The following is a 16,973-nucleotide window of genomic DNA, read 5'->3' as shown; positions in this document are numbered from 1 at the left end:
TACTACTAACGAAGTACAAAAAATCAACCAAATTGGATGTAAAATAAAAATTGTGCCGATAAACCACCACAGCTGTATATCATAATCTGATTGAACAACGCAGTCATGGATTCGCACCAACCTCTGAAAATAAGTCGAATGTTTTGGAGATAAATCAATTAAATGAGCCACGGTGCCGTTTTATCTCGCGATTAATAAATATTACATAATATTACATATTAAAATCTGTCCTGGGATTATTATAAAAAAGACTATAAAACCGAGACTATAGAGATAATTATAGATGCATTACAATGAAAATATTGATTTGCATCATCACTAGCCAAGAGTTACGATCCGTGCTCTCCTTATGAGGGGCCGCGGATCGTAACCCTGCCCTTGGCAAACGAAGATGTGCCATTTGTAACTCGATTCCATGTAAATATTATAAGGGGCATAAGGATTAAAATGGACACGATGAAACGACATACGGATGACAACGACAATCTTGTCACTCGGCTGCAAAAATTGTGCATTCGCATAAAAAAGTTTACTTAGTGACATGCATCCATTTAATACACGTGCATGCGTGACGAATTTCAAGAATAGTTCGGTCAACGCGCAAAAAGAGTGATTGAACTCGTCGGTACCTTGTGACAGTTAATTAATATTAGTAATTTGCATAAGAACGCAAATGACACTTGTTTTGACCGATTTTTATTTTTCTCACACATCGAACAGATGTTTACGTAAACAAAAGCACATGGTTTTGTGACCTAGTCTTGAACCTAACACAGCCAATCAGATATCGCCAAAACAACAATATCAGGTCAAGGGTTTAATAACATTTACTGGATATAAATAGGGAGAACTTGGAAAGTATTTTCAAAACATTGTCTAGATTTGAGGAATAAACGTTAAAAATTTGCAAACTAAATAAACACGATGAGAATTGTAAGATTTCGTGCTGACAGCGAGGAAATGTATTATAGTGGTAAATATTATTCATACTTCACCATGTGTTACACGAGGAAACAGTTTATTACATTTATTTACTCGTAATATCTAATTCAGTGATATTAAATATTGTGGTAAATATAATAACAAATTCTGTAAAATTCTATTGTAGATACAGGATCTGATTATGGAGATAGCAGTGACGAAGAAAGCCTTGAGCAGGTGCACGAAGTAAGTTGTTTCTCTTTTTCAATCTCTTTTTTTAAATGTTTTCTTTATATCTAATTAGTAGTTTATTTCTACATAGTACATATGCAATTATATCGGTTTGTTGTATTCATCATTTTTTCTCTCTAAATCGACTTATTTTGTTTCCATTAAAAGATTTTAACCTTATTTCAGTTTTATTTTTATGGCACTGAATATATATCTGAATGCGTGTGGTAATTCAGTTTTTTTTTATACAGCCCGATTTTGGGATACTGTTTGACGTTGATGGGGTGTTAGCTAGAGGCCTTAATCCTTTAGACCCAGCCATTCGTGCCATCAATAAGTTGAAAGACAGCGAAGGCAATCTGAAGGTTCCTGTAGCTTTTGTCACCAACAGTTGTAGCAGAAGCAGAGACAAGGCTGCAATGTTAGAACGATGGTTCGATACACCGGTAAATAGTTTACAATTTTCCCCTGACATTTTAATAATTTTTAAAATATTTGTTGAAGTTTCGAGAAAGACAGCAAATGAAGTATCGTTATATAACCGAACAATGAATTGTTTACGTTATTAATTATCACACATGCATGTATATAGTTATTAGTTTTAAATCTAAGTTTTTAACATATCAGAAAAAGATAACAAAGGTTTTGCCTTTTCAACAGAAATAATAATCACATCAACACATCAATGTTCGATGCATATACATATCCCACAGTGCTATGAACACATTTGTCATTGTTAAATTTTTGATAACTTTTTAAAGGTATCCCCAGAGGCATGTATCCACGCTCCAACTCCAGCCAAACTTCTAACAAACTTCCACAACAAGCATGTGTTGGTTATTGGACAGGAACACAGAAAAGAGATCGCAGAAGAGTATCCTTTTATTCTTTAGTAACCAAGCCATTTGTTTGTAGGTATAAAAATTAGATTGTTTTGCAAAACGAAATATCCTATGGAAAATTACAGAACATGAAATTTTATAAGAGGACATAAATGCTACCCTCCACTCTTTATTTAACTATTGCACAGATAGTACAGACGTGTTAATATTTACAGAATATATAAATCGCATATTACTATAGTTATTAAGTTTCCTTAACACAGCAATCAGAATTGGATTTAGAAACACTTGTACAGTAGAAGATGTTCGACGGGCCTATCCATTCTTAGATATGGTGGATCACGAGAATAGAAGAAGAGTGGTAAGTTGTCTTATATTAAAAAAATACGCTTACGTATTACGACTCTAAATTAATGCAATACATAAATAACAAAATTTTTGGAAAGGAATTTGAATGCAATAAACAGGAGTGAAAATGTGGAAGTACGTATATTTGTAAAATGTGACAAAATGCCACGAATACACATCGTTTAAATATATCAGTGAAAGTTCATTATTTGATTACAGTTCAGTTAGTTTGCTAGATGTCGTATAGGCCAACGTTAAATGGTGCTTTTTCAACAAGCCAGGAACCTGTAATCTAGCTGTGAATTTTTTGTTTCACATTTTGTCTTACCGGGCTCTTTTATAAATCTCTATACGATATAGATTTTGCTTATTGTTGAAGGCCGTACGATGACCTATTATTGTTCACATCTTTGACCTTTGGTCTTTATGGATAGTTGTCTTAGTTTGCAAACTATCACGTCTCCTTATCAACATTATCTGGTAATGATAATACTTAAAAATGAATTTGAAATTTAGATAAAAGGAACACTTTATTAATTATTAGAAAACAATACTATAAAAATTTCAAATTTTAAATGAAATGTCATAATAACCAGTGCAACAAGAAAATGTTCCGATGATTTTTACATTGGTCTCTTCTGTTTTTCAGAGTGTTGGTAACTTCTCCGACAATCTAAACTTCAAGCCAGTAGAAGGTGAGTATTTAATGCTTAATGTTTGTGCCAAACTAAATAAATTACAATAGCTCTTGTGATCTTGTGAGGATTTCCTGATTAAACAATTGGTCCCCCTATATATTAACCAATAAATGAAACAAGCCATAATTACACGGCGTTTAAAAATACAAGTGAAAGTTCATCATTTGATTACAGATCCCGTTTACACTATTGGTTCCCTATTAATCAATAAATTTGATTTTAATGTTTTAAATACCGTTTTGCCTAAATCCGTTACCGGTAATTTCCGGAAATGAACATCAATTAAAAAGGTTAATGAATTTACGTTTACATTTTAGCAATATTGCTGATTGGAGAGCCGAAGAGATGGGAATCAAGTCTGCAACTCTTAATAGATCTGCTCATGACAGAAGGAAAACCTACAAAAGCACCAGAATCTTTATCTCAAGTTAAACAATTACCAATCATTGCTTGTAACATGGACTTAGTTTTCATGGCTGAAGCCTGCATGCCAAGATTTGGACATGGTGCTTTTCTGGTGTGTCTGGAGGCTCTGTATAAGGTATGCAAATAATGGATATGGATTTTCTTCTTTCACTTTCTGTAGATTGGGTCAGGTTCATTGGTTCAGTTCTCAACAAATTAACCAAGGAATATTTGAAATGACATTATTATATGACAGATTCAATGTATTAAACAATGATTTTAAAATGTGAATGTTTTAAGTCCTTTTTTATGCAAATAAGATATTATTTTAAAATAATAATTTATGACTTAGAAAGAAATATTGAAATACTCTTCATTATTTTGTTTCCAGAAAATAACAGGAAAACCTCTTGAATATGAAGCATTGATAGGGAAGCCGTGTGAAATCACCTACAGATTTGCTGAACACACAGTTGCTGACCTGGCAAAAAAAATGGGAATCAAAAAGCACATCAAGAAACTTTACTTTGTAGGGTAAGTGTGTTTTAGGTTTGCTTTCTGATATTTTTATTGTCTCTTTTATTTGAACTTTCTGTTATATATTAAATTTATAGAGTAGTGAAGTTTAAAAAAAAACAACTTCATAATTTTTTAAAATGTTGTAAATAGCTCATCGATTGACATAGACTTATACTGGCTTCACACGTCAAAATAAGAAATGCAAAAATGATACCATACCGATTGTTTTATACCACAACATTAAATCGAAAGCAACAAATCTTATGCCAACTTGACGATTAGAAAAATAAGAAATAATTTAGGGAAAATGTAATAAGCCTGATATAGGACACATCGTGTTATGATTTCACATGTTCACACTTTTCCTTTCCAGAGATAATCCAAATGTAGATATTGTTGGTTGCAATCTTTACGAGAGATTCCTAAAAGACTCGTGGATTAACAGACGAAACGGCAATAGAAATAATTCAATAACACGAACCTTACCACGATCACGATCAATCCCGTGTGATGTGACATTATATGAACAAACAGTTACATCCATGGAAAGCCTTTTAGTTGGCACGGGAGTTTACAATCCTGAGAAGGAAACGGAAACTACATCATCGGAAGATAAAGTATATCACGGACATAGAGATATTGCGCATGAACCAGAACTAGCCACACCAACGCGTTATGTTGAAGATGTAGATCAGGGAATTAATTACATTTTAGAAAAAGAACATTTTACAATTACAACTTAATCTCAGAGACTTACTATATCAGCTAAGTGATTTCTGAAATACCAGAGTCTTTCCGTTCATGACAGATATAGGGCATTGAAGGCCTGCATATAATTTCCATGGCACATCAGTGCGATTATGACTCCGCGCGAAATAACACTGAAAGAATTCGGAAAGAATTCGAGTTGTAGAAACAAAAGCAGGGACTTGTTGAATTTGTACATAAAAGTATACTATTTATTTTGTATATTCACTTTTTTGTTTGACAATCAGTAAACATGGCTTTAATGTGTTTCTATGCTTTTTTTATAAGTTGTATATTTTTACGTGTATTAAAGTGTATTTAATTTTTTAAGGATAAATATATTATTTTAAGAAGTTTAGTTATTTAGAATTTTTGATAATAAAAGAAGATAAATTTAGTCAGTGTTTAAATTTAAACTCCTGATACAAGTTATATAGACCATGTAACGAATATCTAGTTCATATTAAACAACTAGATCTACTACAAATGCGAAAATAAAGGCCACCATTCCACGTCAGTCTGAGTATAAAGATAATGTCATTTTATTTATTATGAAATATGGAGATGTGGTATGACTACCAAAGAGACAACTATCCAACAGAGTCTAAATGACGTGGATTTAAGCAACTACACAGTACCTATTCTGCCTTCAACATAAAGGAAATCCCATACCGTATAATCAGCTATGAAAAGCCCCGACATGACAATGTATGAAATAATTCAAACAGACAAAAAACAACGGTCTGATTTATGACAAAACAACAAACGCAAAACAAATATAACAGACAGCAACCAACAAGAATAGTTCGTTTGGTGACTGAGGATCACGTATTTTTTTTTATTATATACCACATAAATTAGATAAAGGATATTACATATCTATGGTTCTTATTTCATGTTTTGCTTTATTCTGAAACTCGACAGGAGGGTGGATTGAGAAATTTACTTATTTATAAGGAATTTTTGCTAGTCCCTGTGTAACAATTATCAGCTGTGTTCTATACTTAGTCTAGGGGCTATTTAGAGCTTGATATATTGTATAAACACCTGTCTATATAATTGTTGATCTCTTGATTTCATTTTGTTTGGTTTCTGTCTCATTGGCGTTTACCCCATTTCTCCTTTTATTCATATTTTCTACATGAGAGAGGTCTTTATTTTCTCATTTTGAACTTTCCATTTTAAATAACATTTCTAACAGCATTCGCTTATAAATTATATCTCTCAGTTGATGCTATATTAACAAAGCCTGTGTTTTCTCGTCATAATTTCCTGAAAGCGCATTTGTTCTTACAAGGACGCTACTTAACCAGGGTTCTTACTGGTAAAGTTGAAATCATCTCTCTTCAAAAGTTTTACCGACTCCTAAGTCAACCGTCATGTAACAGAATGTCAGTGTCAGATAAGGTTTGTTCATTGTTTACGTCTTATCCTCACTTAGAAACATATCACCTAATACGACTTATCACATGCTTTTGTACTTGTCATGAGCAACGGAAGTCAGTCGTTCACCCGACGTATTGGTGGTGTTCGTAATGCTCATTCTTATGTTTCAGTGACGATGTTTTTTTTAGATTTGTTTGTCTCTAGGACTTGTTCGCTTGGTGTTTTATGCCCAGCGGTTTATAAATTTGCACCTCCTTTTTTTTTCTTTTTTTTTCTTTATTATCTCATCTGACCCATAAGACAGAGCGTATATATGTCATTACTTAACGTCTGTCGTCGTCGTTCATCGTAAACTTTTTTTAATATTCGCTGAAACCAAGAAGCCAATTGTTTTGAAACTTGACAGTAATGATGTGTGACGACGTCTGCTCAACAAACGATCATCATTAGTCCCCTACCAACAAAGCTGATTTGCCGGACTGACGGATGGACAGACGGACAGACGGACGGATTACAAACCTAAAGTCCCCTTAGACTTCGTCGGTAGGGGACTAAAAATGCTGAACATTATGAATTGCTATCTTAGACTTACGTTGCTGGTGTGTACAACCGTATTAAGCCAATATTTAGAGGTATTTTTCAGTACAACATGGAACATTGACAAATAATCTATCATTTACACAAATTGAAAGTATATCGAATTTTTACTCTTGAAAACCATCTTATTGGTCATGAAAAACAAGCTTAAAATTTTATCGAAAACTTTTCTAAATAACTCAAAATTTCTTTTGAACATGGTAACAGGTGAGACAAAATATTGCACCACCTATCAAAAAATGTTTCAATATATTTTTTTTTTGTGTTAAATAATCAAGATTGCATCTTTCTATATGTTAATTGTTCCATAGGCATTGTTTTTTTTTGAATTGCTTATGAAGAGGGTGGTTTTAATTAGTAATTTTTATTTAATTTTGCAATTTCAAAATTCGACATTTTTTTAAAATGACCCATATATGTCTCTGGTTCTAGTTACCAAATGACAAATAGGTTATGTCAGAGACATATATGCAAACAAATTAACCTGAACATGTACAGAAAAAAAATTAAAATAACATACAGTTGGACATACACTTTTCATAAAAATCTTCACATGTATTGTTGTTGACCTATCACGTATATTCACTGAGAAGAACACCTCATTCGACACAGTTAACCTGAATGGTTACTGATGCAAGAAAATGAGGTTAATAACAGGTGATAACTCACTAATAAATGTCTCATCATGTGTTACCGGCAGTATGCAAGGGTGACCGTGCATGGTGAACTTTTGGATAAAACATGAACATATTTGAAACTTTGATGCTGTCACATGAAAAATCAGACATAATTTGCCTCATTTTTCACAACTAAGTGGCAGACAACATTTGGAACATTAACATTACTCATCACAACAAAACCCGATACAGTAGAAACACTTCTTACTTTTTAGATACTGTAACAATAAATATAAACTGCCCATTTAAGCATGAGAAAACCCAAAACGTTTCTGGAATAAACTTCGTTACCAAAAGTTTGGAAAAGCCAAAAAAAATAAAAACGTAAAACGTATGAGGGCATACAACCATAAGGGTCTAAAACAGCCAACAGCGATTTTCGTCCCTTATTGTTAATTTCGTTTTTTTGGACGGTGACTTCCTTTAGTCCCGTCTTACGGTGTTGATATATCCAAACTCATTCGCTATACCCGTGTCTGTAGTGACGCTTTGGATGTCAATGAATCATGCATTACTGGTAAATTATCAAGTCAAAAATTTCAATACCACAAACTACTTAAAACCTTTACTAAATTCGTTCATAGATACAAAGATGCGGTTTGGAAGTTTGACTGTACCTGTAGAAGAATTATTACAAACGGGATAGCACATCCAAATTTTACGGTAGTGTTGTTTATCGAGCCCGTAAATATAGATACGATTAGTGTAAACTTATCGATCATTCAAATAAACTTATTCTGAAAGGTTACCAAAACTGTAATTAGATGTTTGAAAATTGTTTTTTCGGTATAAATATTGATTTTGTTATCAATAAACTAAAACCCAATTAGATATTATTGCTATACACATTTGTACATTCATGGTCTTACAATCTGTCGCTACTTATATTTTGGCAATGCACAAGGTCATGTTTTTCTCTGACTGTTCATGACGTCTTTAAACTAAATCCATTGGATGTTGGATGTGAAAGGATTGATATTTTAGCACAAGATAAGAACAAACTATAAAAATCAGACAGTTGAAAAGGATTTAACTCATCAGGCCGATACAAAGCACAAGACAACTAACAAAAACATGATGAAGAAGAAGACTGATCTGAGAGTCCTCGCTGTTACTCAAAGCTAGATCAAAGCTAATTACAAATAATAATAAAAATCATGCATCTAACACCACTCTCCAAGGTTAAGGAGTGGGTTTGGCGCCAGCAAACATGTTTAACTCCGCCACATCCTGAATGTGCCTGTCCCGAGTCAGGGGCCTGCAATGCAGTGGTTGTCGTTTGTTGCTGTATATTATATTTGTTTTTCGTTTATTGTTTTCTACATAAATACATCTTCGCTAGCCAAGGGTTACCTGGATCGTAACACTTGGCTAGCGAATTTTAAATAAATCAGGCCGTTAGTGTTCTAGTTTGAATTGTTCTACATTTGTCATTTCGGAGTCTTTTATAGCTTGCTATATGGTATGGGTTTTGCTCATTGTTAAGGGCCGAACGGTGACCTATCGTTGCTAACTTCTACGTGATTTGTCTCTTGTGGAGATTTGTCTCATTAGCAATCATACCACATTTTAAAATTATCATTTTTATTTAATCTTTACACAGATCAAATATATATACAAATATTTTGAATGTCTACGCCTTTAAATGAAAACCGGTCAATTTCCATTGTTTTACAGGACCGGAAACGTACAGTGCATAAAAGACAAAAAAAGATCTTTTTGGCATTACACCTAACTGTATCTCGCCTCCTACTATTTTCGTTGCAGGCTATTGAAAAATAAATAGGGAATGTGTCCATAGGACACAGATGATGCCCCCGCTTGCATACAACGTTATAAAGGAACATTATAGCTCAAGAACGGTAAAAGTGACGCTACCCGAATTCGTACTTGATCTGAGTTTTGTTGTAATAAGCATTATGTATAAGTTTCATATCATTTGGTTGAGGCTAACTTAAGTTAGAGAACGTAAACGAAAAATTCAGCATTTTTCCAGTTGTAAAGGGGCATAACTCTAGAAAGGTAAAAGTGACGCCACCCAAATTCAAATTTGATTCTGTGGTTTTTGGTAATACGCATTGTGTATAAGTTTCACATTTGGTTGAGACAAACTAAAGTTAGAGAACGGAAACCAATTTCGGGACGTACGGACGGACGTACGCACGTACAGACTGACAAGGGTAAAACGTATTGCCCCCTCCGCTACGGCAGGGGCATAAAAAGCATATACAATGTATCCATACTATTCTATGTCTGAGTCTGAAAATAATCGATGCATGTATTCTTAGGTCTAAATATTTTCTTGATAGTCAGAAGGAACATGAACTACGAGTGTCAGAGAAAACACGGAACAGTACTATACCATAAATAGATCCAACGACAAAAACATGATTGAAAATTAAAAAATATTTATTGGTAAAAATGAGATTGCTTTGATTATCTTTGGCCATGTTAGAGAATATTTCAATAAGGCAGAGTCTGTTTATGATTTCTCCCTTTCTTGTGAAAATATTTCATCATCATCTAATCTATCGATTGTTCCGAAAGATCCAGCAGATTCGATGATATCTGAAAAAGATATATACTAGTATAAACTTAGTAAGCTAAAAATTCTACAATTCTTTAATTTACAAATAAATAAATAAATAAATAAATACATATGTCGTGTACAAATTTCGATTTTGTACATGTTATAACATGTTATAACATGTACAGAAATATTTTGTATATAACATGAACAAGTTAAAACCATTTTGAAGCAATATTTTGAACATGTTATAACATGGACGAGGTACTTTTGTACATGTTATAACTGGTACTTTTGCATTGTACAAGTTATAACATGTACAATATTTCTGTACATGTTATAACATGTACAAATTTGCAACTTGTACACGAGATATACATACATAAATAAGCATGTGCATAGAGGCATAATCTGATTAAAATTCAGACCTATATTAACTCATATGAGGATAACGAAATCAGAGATTTATATTTTGATTAGATTGGCAGAGGCAATAAGCAAAGAACATTTTATAAAAAGTATACATTGGTATTCAATTGCTTATTTCACCAAGGGTTGACTGGAGTATGTAATGTGCATCCGACAATAGCCCTTGCTTGCATGAGACGTCCGTTTGACTGTGTGGGGATGTATAAATACACATTCACCATCGCAATAGGAGTGTTGAATCTAATATCCCGTATAGGATGAGTACCACACTTTCTGCTCGTTAACGAACCCTATCAACAACTCACCAAAGGGTCCGTTGGTGGCCAGTTGAAAAGTAAAATTTCTGCCCATATTCAAAATACCCATATTTTCCAATCAGTGGCAGTCAATATTTTCCGTCCTTCATCCTGGTCTACCCATATTGCAGAACCTATCTGTTGTACACATTGTTGATTTGTTTTCGTCCTAAATATGCATGAAATATTTGCCACTGAACGTTAAGCAAGCAACCATAATTTAACCGAGCTTGTTTACGAGGATTTTAAGATAAGAATAGCCTCCGATATATTATTAAAGTAATATTCATAAATGGCAATGTCGATATGATTTTGAAAACATTCGAAAAAGCTTTTTTTTTCTTTTATGAATCAAAACAGAATACATGGTTACATATTCATTGTGTACTGAAGAATATCAAATCCTGTTGACGGGTTAGGAGAAGTCAACAGAATGTACTGAAGAATATCAAATCCTGTTGACGGGTTAGGAGAAGTCAACAGAATACATGGTTACATATTCATTGTGTACTGAAGAATATCAAATCCTGTTGACGGGTTAGGAGAAGTCAACAGAATACATGGTTACATATTCATTGTGTACTGAAGAGTATCAAATCCTGTTGACGTGTTAGGAGAAGTCAAATTTGATACTATCGATTGAAATAACCGGTGGTCTGTGACTTTGAGATAGAGAACAGCAAATAAAGTTGTCTCTTTGCTTTAGTTTTACAAAGTGTACGGAGAGATTTTAATGCACCATATGCTTTGTTTTCTATTAGTATTAAAAGAGAATTATTTTTTTATCTATTGGAAATAAAAAAAACATTTTTGTCCATTTAACAAGTGACACTGTCAGGCAATTCTAGCTAGACCAGTTAGCATTAGAAATGTCTGTAGAAACTAATAAATGCTCTGAATTAATTGTTTACCTTTCATATACATTGCATCGATTTCATCTGCTATGTCTTCTCTTTCTTGTAACTCAGTATAACTTTGCCTAGTTTTCTGTCCTTTTTCAGTAGGAGGACCACAACAGCCACAACATTTGTATAAAAATCGCAATATACATATTTCACAATATTTTATAGTGTAAAACAGAACACATGCGACCCCGAATAGAAAACAAACTATTCCAAGGAAGGCTGGTAATATCCAAATCAGATCTTTGTGCGCGTTTGGTTGTTCAGTGGTCAAAAGGTAACCATATTCGGTAGTAATGGTCATATTTACTAAGTAAGATGGATTTGTTGTCCCATTAAACATGTCATGGTAAGACGTATTTGTTGTCCCATTAAACATGTCATGGTAAGACGTATTTGTTGTCCCATTAAACATGTCATGGTAAGACGTATTTGTTGTCCCATTAAACATGTCATGGTAAGACGTATTTGTTGTCCCATTAAACATGTCATAGTAAGACGTATGTTTTGTCTCATTATACAATTCGTTGTATGTATCGGTTGTTGCGTTTAAAGCGAAGGTTCCTGTTGAATTTCCTAACATTTTTTAAACGTAAAATTCTAGGTCGACTCAATCATCTGCAAAGAAAAAAAGGAAACTTCATATGAAAATACGTTGTCTCTAACAAATACATTATAAAGAACGAGGATATATATATATATACATTCTCAATTTTATTCTTAAATGTTTATCAGTAATCTGAAATACATAATAAAAAAGGTCACAAACTTGTTATTCCATATCACTGGTTCTGCATTTTCTGTCGATTCGACTTGCAAAAAGGTTCGTGCATGCTATCTAATTCCGGACTCAAAGACATTCCGTTGTATTGAATAATGTAGCATATTTGAACTATGAGATTTGTGTTTGTCGAGTCATTGTAAAGAACTTTAAGCTGCCCTATATCTCTCTCTATGTTTTATGACAAGCGCTTGGTGCATTTACTCATCCCCTCCTTTTTCTTTTTATTTCGGTGTTTAAGTTTTTTAGTAAAATTTTCTTTAATATTTCACCTTATTTTCCATTAATGAATGTGTCCTTCTTATATTATTCCAATAACAGTAGTTTATATACATGTTACAGAGCGATGCCAACGTGGCAGTTAGTTTTACTCTACTATGCATTTTTCCCAGGCCTGCAACATGTGCAAACAAAATCAATCTTAGACGCTACCTAGATGATAATTAATGAAAAACGTTTAATTCAACTTACTATTCATGGTTTTTCTAATTGTTGTTCTTCAAAATCCAACTGACATAAAGTTCTTTTTTCAAATATTATGGTTCGTCTTCAGTGACCCGTTGCAAAGTGCGTTGCACGTATGTAATTTGATCCATGCATTTTTTGCGAAACAAAACGCTTTCACACAGACAAAACCTAAATAAAAATCAGTCATAACAATTAACATATGATGCAATTTGAGTCAAAATATGAGACAAGAGGCAAAGTTAAAAGTACTTCTGTTCACCTGTCGGTTGCATGCTGATAAAGTGTTGATACCCTCGATCATCTATCAATAACTCACTCAGCAATTTATTAATCTTTGGATATTGTTTTCGCTATTAGATAATACATTTGATAACTGATTAATATGTCAAAATTTGGACACATTTGCATTTATGCACATATGCCTTTTTTCATTTTTTCATATGATTTTTATTAACCGAAAGGATTTTGTAAATCATTTTAATTTATTAGGGAGCTACCATTTGTTTTTTGTGGGGGGCTAGGATGAAAAATTTTGTCCTGCATTTTTTTTTGTAATCTCTGTTCTGCCTTTTAATTTTTCACTCTATTCGGTCCTGCCGTTTTTCGTTTTTTTTTTTAATTTATCCTGACTTTTTTTTACATAAATTGTCATCCTACCTTTTTTTTTGCCAAGTTGCTCATCCTGCCTTTTTTTTACTCAAAACTCCTGTCCTACCATTTTTTCAAATTTCATCCTAGCCCCCCATAAAAATCAAATGGTAGCTCCCTTAGAGAATCAAACGAGTCAAATAGGTTTCTAATTGTTTAAAATTTAATCACAATGTGCATACTGCATGTCGATTGTTTACGTCATCATTTTGACGTTCATATACATAAATTTACTGTATTGTATTGAATTGTATGCATGCTTTATAAAAATTCTAGTGTTACAAATTGTTTACGGGATAAGACTTTATAAGTTTACTTAACATGTCCAACACTTTGCATGTTTCAGCAAATAACACATATTTAAGGGGACGACCATTTGATTTGGGGGAGGAGCATTTTGAAAATGACTTTCCTGGCCTAAAACAGGATGAAAATGAATATTTTACAACTCAAAATGCAGACAACAATTTTGTACAAAAGTGAAAATATATAGATTAGAATAAATAATCAGTCCGCAAAAAATCTTCCCGCCCACTCCAGAATACCAAGTGGTCGACCCCTAATCTAAAAAATAAACGGTTAGGAGAACAATACTTAGTCTGGAGCATCACAGAGGCTGTTTCCTTAGCCTCGTCAGAGACTGAAATTGTTACATTTGAGATTCTAAGATTTTCCTGTGTTTGTAAGGTAATCTAACATTAATATTATCAATAATCCATGAAAATGAGGTCAATGTCAGATGAACCATGCCAAAGACATGTACACCTTTCAATAATTCTATACACCTAATAAAGTGGCCCTATTGCTTATATTACCAGAAAAAAACCAGACCAAACCACAATAAAATGCTCCACGGGGTGCAGCTTGATACGACCGCAGAGGTCGAACCCTGAACAGTTGGGGAAAGTATGGACACTACATTCAAGCTTGATACAGCTCTTCATTTGGATTGTGATTAAATATCATAGGTTTCTGACAAAGAATGAATGTGGTCAAAGAACTGAAAGTTTAAAAATTGGACTTTTACCTATTATGGTCCAATATCCAAAATATAAATACACGGTTAGATTCAGTATATCAAAGAACCCCAAGAATTTAGTTTTTGATGACATCAAAGAAAGTTAATTTTGGACACTTTGGACCTCAATGTGGACCAATTTGATAACAGGGTCCAAAATCAAAAATCTAAGTAGACGGTTTGAATCAGCATACGAAAGAACCCCATACAATCAATTTTTGTTGAAATCAAACAAAGTTTAATTTTGGACCCCGATTTGAACCAACTTGAAAACTGGGCACAAAATTAAAAGTTTAAATACATGTTTAGATTCGGCATATAAAAGAACCCTTTGAATTGAATTTTTGTTAAAATCAAATTAAGTTTAATTTTGGACCCTTTGGACTTTAATGTAGACTATTTTGAAAACAGATCCCAAAACATAAAATCTAATTACACGGTTAGATTCAGCATATAAAAGAACTCCAATAATTCAATTTTTGATGAAATCAAACTAAGTTTAACTTTGGACCCTTTGGACCTTAATGTGGACTAATTAAAGAACGGGCCCAAATCCAAAATCTAAGAACACGGTTAGACTCATCATATTAAAGAACCACAGGAATTCAAGACATTGAATTAAACCGCATTGAAATTGGTCAAGAAATAAGCAATTTATATAAAGTATTGTTGTTGGTCCCTTTTTACTAAACGGTTAAGGCCATAACCCCCAAAATCAATCCAACCTTCCTTTTATGGTATGGAAAAAAATAACAAAAATTCCGGCTTCCAAGGAAAATTCAAAACGGAAAGTCCTTTATCAAATGACAAAATGGAACCTTAATTGTGGTACAATTTCATAGAGATCCATAGACTTATACTCAAGTTATTGTCCGGTAAAAAGGATTTTTTGGCCCCTTATTCCTAAACAGCTAGGAAAATAACCCCTGAAGTCAATCCCAACCTTCTTATTGTGGTATTGAACCTTGTGCTACATTTTCATAGAGATCCATACACTTATACTCAAGTTATTGTCTGGAAACCAAAATGTCTTCGGACGACAAATGGTCACGGTCAAATGAACCCTGCCAGACAGACATGTACATCTTGCAATCATTTCATAAACCAAATATAGTTGACCTACTGATAAACTGACAAACATAAAAAAAAACCTTGATGTTGACTTATGAACCGTAAAAATAAGGTCAAGGTCATATGATCCCTGCCAGACGGACATATACACCTTACAATCATTCCATAAACAAAATAGTATACCTATTGCTTATAATATCTGATAAACTGACAAACATAAAAAACAAACTTGATTTTGATCTATGAATTGTAAATATAAGGCCATGACCATATAAATCCTGTCAGACTGACATATGTACACCTTACATGTACAATTATTCAATATGCCAAATAAAGTTGACCTATTGCTTATGGTAACTGAAAAACAGTCCAAAACACAAAAACTCAACATTGACCAATGAACCATAAAATTGAGGTCAAGGTCCCATCATACCTGCCAGGCAGACATGTACACCTTACAATCATTCCATAAACCAAATATAGATTACCTACTACTTATAGTGTTTGCAAACATACCAAAACACAAAAGCTTAACATTGACCAATGAAACATGAAAATGCTGCTGATGATGATGGATGGCTGCTTAACGTCCAGTGGCAAATTAATATGCATATTCAGGACGAGAACATGGTAATGTAAAATGAATATTAACCCTGCTTTGTACTAGACCGACACACTGAGCCGGATTTTTAACGTGCTAGTTATCAGTCCGCAGGAAGACACATCACCTTACCCGGACACATCATTCTGACTCCGAGCCGAACAGTCTTTGCTCTTACTCCTTAATGCCGAGTGCTTGGCGTAGAAGCAACAAATACTAATTTTGAATTGTGTGGTTTTTTTCCCGGCCGGGGTTCGAACCCACGACATCCCGCACTCGATGCGAACACGCTACCACGAGACCATCGATGCGGTACATGGGAATGAGGTCACGGTCAGATGAAACCTGCAAGACGGACATGTACAAATTACGATCATTCCATACACTAAACTTAGTGACTCTATTGCTTATAGTATCTGAGAAATAGATCTAACAACAATCACTTTACATTGTCTATTGAGTTATTAAAAAAGGTCAAGGTCAGATGAAACCTGCTACAACTGAAGCGCCCCGATTGCACATTTATTCAGAAAAAAAAACCATATTTATTTCTAGGGTTTAAAATACTTATATGCTTGGAGACCAATATACACGCATCATTATTAACATTTTTAGAAACAATGATGTTTAACTTTGAACCCAAAGTCAATCGGTTTCTTCCACTTTACCTGTCCCAGCCTTTACTAAATCTTCTATTTGTACAAGTGTGATTCCTATCTCAGGTTATCATCCGGAAACCATTTGTTACGGACGGACGAATAAAGCGATAGCATATATGTCACACTTTTGAAGTTCACATTGTTAAAACAAAAATGGTCAGATATAACATATTTTTTATCTAAATTTGTATATTTAAGATCG

The 16,973-nt window shown here is 33.5% G+C and overlaps 1 protein-coding gene and 1 long non-coding RNA gene across 2 annotated transcripts; one reads left to right on the top strand and one right to left on the bottom strand.

Annotated features, from left to right (window-relative positions):
• The first annotated feature begins 827 nt into the window (after positions 1 to 827).
• Positions 828 to 5,108, top strand: LOC127721787 (haloacid dehalogenase-like hydrolase domain-containing 5). Its single transcript, XM_052228584.1, has 9 exons — positions 828 to 973; positions 1,109 to 1,167; positions 1,404 to 1,598; positions 1,914 to 2,026; positions 2,265 to 2,355; positions 2,992 to 3,037; positions 3,358 to 3,581; positions 3,837 to 3,979; positions 4,338 to 5,108. The coding sequence occupies exons 1-9, from the start codon at positions 925 to 927 to the stop codon at positions 4,705 to 4,707; spliced, it is 1,290 nt and encodes a 429-aa protein (XP_052084544.1). The 5' UTR covers positions 828 to 924; the 3' UTR covers positions 4,708 to 5,108.
• Positions 5,109 to 9,762: 4,654 nt separating this feature from the next.
• On the bottom strand, positions 9,763 to 12,998 carry LOC127721826 (uncharacterized). The gene is made up of 3 exons (XR_007991485.1): positions 12,778 to 12,998; positions 11,535 to 12,143; positions 9,763 to 9,939 (listed from the first exon to the last, which is right to left on the bottom strand). It is a non-coding gene; the product is annotated as an uncharacterized LOC127721826 (long non-coding RNA).
• Between the last annotated feature and the right edge of the window lie 3,975 nt (positions 12,999 to 16,973).

This window comes from Mytilus californianus, unplaced genomic scaffold, assembly GCF_021869535.1.
Source record: "Mytilus californianus isolate M0D057914Y unplaced genomic scaffold, xbMytCali1.0.p SCAF_1, whole genome shotgun sequence".
NCBI classification, from domain to species: Eukaryota; Metazoa; Mollusca; class Bivalvia; order Mytilida; family Mytilidae; genus Mytilus; species Mytilus californianus.
Note: the sequence above shows the minus strand (reverse complement) of the source record. Positions and strands in the feature narration are given on the sequence as shown.

What these genes read in the sequence shown, in the direction of transcription:
- LOC127721787 (XM_052228584.1), top strand. Translation starts at nt 925, where the DNA reads ATGAGAATTGTAAGATTTCGTGCTGACAGCGAGGAAATGTATTATAGT. An exon ending in GTCTGGAGGCTCTGTATAAG is followed by an intron (nt 3,582 to 3,836) that starts GTATGCAAATAA and finishes TTTTGTTTCCAG; the next exon opens with AAAATAACAGGAAAACCTCT. An exon ending in AAGAAACTTTACTTTGTAGG is followed by an intron (nt 3,980 to 4,337) that starts GTAAGTGTGTTT and finishes TTTCCTTTCCAG; the next exon opens with AGATAATCCAAATGTAGATA.